This window comes from Lactuca virosa, chromosome 5, assembly GCF_052849685.1.
Source record: "Lactuca virosa cultivar CGN04683 chromosome 5, Lactuca_virosa_CGN04683_v6, whole genome shotgun sequence".
NCBI lineage: Eukaryota > Viridiplantae > Streptophyta > Magnoliopsida > Asterales > Asteraceae > Lactuca > Lactuca virosa.
Window position 1 is genome coordinate 119,931,191 of NC_136430.1, and position 4,109 is coordinate 119,935,299.

Consider the following 4,109-nt stretch of genomic DNA (forward strand, 5'->3'; position numbering starts at 1 on the left):
GTTTGGGAATGGATTGATGAAGAACCTGAGAATATGAAGCCCATTGTAGAACATACTCTTTCAGATGTTGTAGATTATCTTATACAAGTTTTCGAGGATGTGGCATCTGTTAGAGAAGAAGTGAAACAGTTGAAGGTTATGGTTTGTGTACTGATTCTGCTGGTCATTGTTAAGGTTATGTTTTGGGGTTGAAGATATGCTTCTGGAGGTTTTAGGGGATGTTGATGTAATAGACTTGTTGTGTAATTCTTCCTCCTGAATCCAATCAAACAAAGGTTCATGATGATGATCCACATACACATCCAATCTCTTCTTTTCATTGATATCTTCAATAAACTCGTTAAAATTGCAGTCATTCTGAATAGCATGTAATCCCTCAGACAACCTCACTTCATGTGGACAGTAATACACATCTGCATCTTCCGTTAGTAAGCTTTTCAAGAAAGGGGGTGAAATCAGGGAAGCTCATCTTGTTCACAACCGTGTATGGTACAGAGGCTTTTACTCCATCAAAATACATCAATGGGGTAGGTGTGAACATCCCATTATAGTGTACATCAACGATTGTATATGCATCTTCTGCCATTGTTGATGGTGATTGTGAGTCAAGAAGTTTGAGGGATTATCGGCTGAGTGAATGGAGGAATGGCTGATTAAATGAGCCCTAATTGTCGTCAAAATGTGATGTAATTTAACAATATCCATGTAAGGTGACATGTAGATGTCACCTGCTTATTTCATTTCAAGAAAATAAAAGAAAATTCGTATATGACCGGTATACCGGGTATAGCCTGTCAAAAGGATTGCATAATTACAAAAAATCTAGTATAAGGGTTTAATTTACAAAAAAATAATAATAATAATAATAATAAATAAGGACTAAATGTGTACATTTCAAAAAGTATATTACCCTATCAAGTCGTTTTCCCTTTAATAAATTTTTGATGGGCCGCAACAAACTGTAGTTTTTGTGTAATGTAAATATAATCAAATTATAAAACCATAGTTTAGTCCCTAATGAAAATGTTTAGAGAAGTGTCTTCTAGTCATATACTCACCAAATGTACTATGAAGATATATGATAAACATCATGATATCAATAGAAGAAATGAAAAAGATTAAAATAGGATAAGGTTTTCATGGTCAAAGCATGAATGATGTTAACATTCAAAAACTATTTCAAAAGAATCAATATAATATCAACTTTGTATTTGAAATTAAAGGAATAAAAACATGTTAATTGTTTTTTTAGGTTATTCGTTGTTAAAGTAGATTCATCGCCAATGCTGCCTTCTGAACTTAACTACTTTAAGAACCGGATCCCATTTGATTTTAAATAAATATACAAAAGCACATTACTATTCCTTGCATTTAATCTTTTTTGTTTTATCTGAATATGTGCAATTACACATTTACCCCTCATTCAGCCTTAGCAACAGCTGTACTGCTATCTTTTAAACCTGTTGCCAAATTGCTATACTAGGTAAATTTTTCCAAATTACAATGCACTAATTAGAATATAATTTAAAAAAAAAATACAAATTTATAGTAACAACAAATTAAAATACAATGCTACAATACAAAGTTTTAATTAACTAGTGAACTCAGTAAAAAAGATACATATAGAAGATTGTCTTTTAGCTCAGTCTGTTGCAGTAGCTCAAAGGTTAGATTTTGACTCCATTTCTTCACTTGTTACTGGTTTATGCAACTGCAAAAAAAGATCATGTAAGAGTAAAAATAAACTTTCCAAATTAACATCTAAAACTCAAATTCAACAACATAAATTCATCATATTCATATTTGATAACTAGTTTGTTATAAATTCATCAATTTTAGGACAATACAAGAAATTGTAATTTTTTTCCCATCCACAACATGGACTTACTCTTAATTTCTTGTATGTGCAAAAGACATAAACGTCTTGGTCGTCTCCTCACATAGCATGATCTAAGGATAAGGGCATTCGTGTCTTTTGCACAAGCAAGTCCATGTCCAACCTTTTTGGGTGAGAGACTAAAAATTATAACTTTAATCCAATTGAGCCCTAAAAAAAGAAGTTTCGTAATTGAAAAGATTGATCTTTTTTTAATTGAATTGCAAAATTAAGTTTTTATAATATATAAAATATAGTTTTTAGAAGATTCTTGACCAAATATGGAACAGAAAAAACTTACTGCTTTTGCAACATCAAGCCAATGAAAAGCACGCAAAAAAGCATCTTCTTTTGATGGACGATTATCGTGATTCCATAAAGTTATGTTTTCAAACTTTGCATTCATCTGCCAAGAAGTTGTCATCTCTGCATCGCCATTAGAAGAAGCTTTTCTCTTCCCTGAGGCTTTCTTTTTTCCTATCACAAATCCTGCAATATTTCTATGGTTAAAACAAGTTTGACAACGCCTAATTTCAAGAAACACAAAAGCTTTTAAATTTCCAGAAAAAGATTCTCAACGACTTATATAAATCATTGTAAGACAAAGTTAAATTTCAAGAACATGACTGAATATAATCATTTAAAAAGAAAAGATAAGTAAGAATTTAGATCTGTATTCTGTACCTGAATAACCATCAGGAAGAGGAAAGGTTGTGCCTAGCAACTTTCTTCCCCTGAAGCAAGCCTCTTTCACATTAAGACCATCGACCTCAATTTCTTTCAGAATCGTAAACAAAATACAAATTCAAAACCTAATTTTGGAATCAATTTCGACACATAATCAATGAATGGGATGGATATAAAAGGTATTTACCGGTGGATTTGGGTTTGAAGTAGCTAGAAACAGGGGCTGGTCCGTCGTACTTGATGCAGCTAGGCAGCTGATGGATCTGATCGGTGAGATCGACTGCGACGCCGGCTAGATTGATGGTTCCGGTCTCCATAGACGCACTTCCGCCGCCCATTTGTGGTTGAAATGGAGTATTGGACCCTAAAATCCCCCTAAGGCTACAACCTTCCCGCCATTTTGCTTTCTCGAGTCGAAAACACGCGCGAACACTCAACACCTATACGCTGATAGGCAGTGCTTTATCTTTTCTTGATGTTTATTCGTGCTTTGTTAATAAATTATAGCTGGCAAAAACCGAACAGCAAACCGAAAAAACCGCATAAATCGAAACCGAAAAACCGAAACCGAAATGAAAACCGACGGTGCGGTTTTTAGTTTTGCACAAACCGAATATGTTCGGTGCGGTGCGGTTTCTAGTCTTACGATAACCGCAAAAAACCGAACCGCACCGAATATATATAATATATATATATATATATATATATATATATATATATATATATATATATATATTAATCGTTGATATTTATAAGAACGAAGAACTCATGACAATTAAATTTTCTATAAATATAAATATTTATCTTATAAGGTGATGATTGTATATTTTTAAGCATACATGTAGTGATATTTACAAGAACAAATAATGTTTATTATATTTTTTAACATTTTAATATTAAGAGTATTTAGTATCATTTTTTTATGAATACATTAATTGATATTGTCGTATGTACCTGTGAAACAAATATTATATTTAATTCGTATTATATTCAAGCATTAGAAACATGTTGGATGAGTGGTTATGTTATTTGATTTCAAACCAAGAGGTGGTGATATCGGTTCATCTCCAAGATATCATTTGAGCTTTAATTTTGTCAGCCTTATAAGAGTATCCCTCATCGCATTTGAGATAAAACATTCACCATTCTCACATTTCATATAAGATAGTCAACTCTATGGCTTTTAACACACATCTTTGAGGAGTCGCACATTGCTGGGGATGAAAAATTTGGTGCTCCTCATCTCTATAGAAAGTTTCTCAAAAAGTGATTAACACTTCTTATCCGAGTCAAAGTAACTCGTTGAGTTACCTGAGTTTTAGTAAAAAGGCAAAACAAAAACCAAATAAAAAAAATTGATAAAAAACTGCAAAGAAAAAACCGAAACACAAAAACCGAAGCGCATAAAAACCGAACGGTGCGGTTTCTAAACTTCAAAAAACCGAAGTTGCAGTTTTCGGTTCGGTTTGGCCAAAAACCGCACCGAACCGCACCATGCTCACCCCTAGTAATATGTTTATATTTTGGGAAATTAAGTGATCTAACA

General features: G+C 32.8%; 1 protein-coding gene across 1 annotated transcript; it reads right to left on the minus strand.

The window, feature by feature from the left end:
- Positions 1 to 1,523: 1,523 nt before the first annotated feature.
- On the minus strand, positions 1,524 to 3,012 carry LOC145116170 (ribonuclease H2 subunit C-like protein). The gene is made up of 4 exons (XM_079052517.1): positions 2,751 to 3,012; positions 2,561 to 2,653; positions 2,178 to 2,365; positions 1,524 to 1,711 (listed from the first exon to the last, which is right to left on the minus strand). Exons 1-4 carry the CDS (start codon positions 2,899 to 2,901, stop codon positions 1,661 to 1,663), a joined length of 483 nt encoding a protein of 160 aa, XP_078908643.1. The 5' UTR covers positions 2,902 to 3,012; the 3' UTR covers positions 1,524 to 1,660.
- Between the last annotated feature and the right edge of the window lie 1,097 nt (positions 3,013 to 4,109).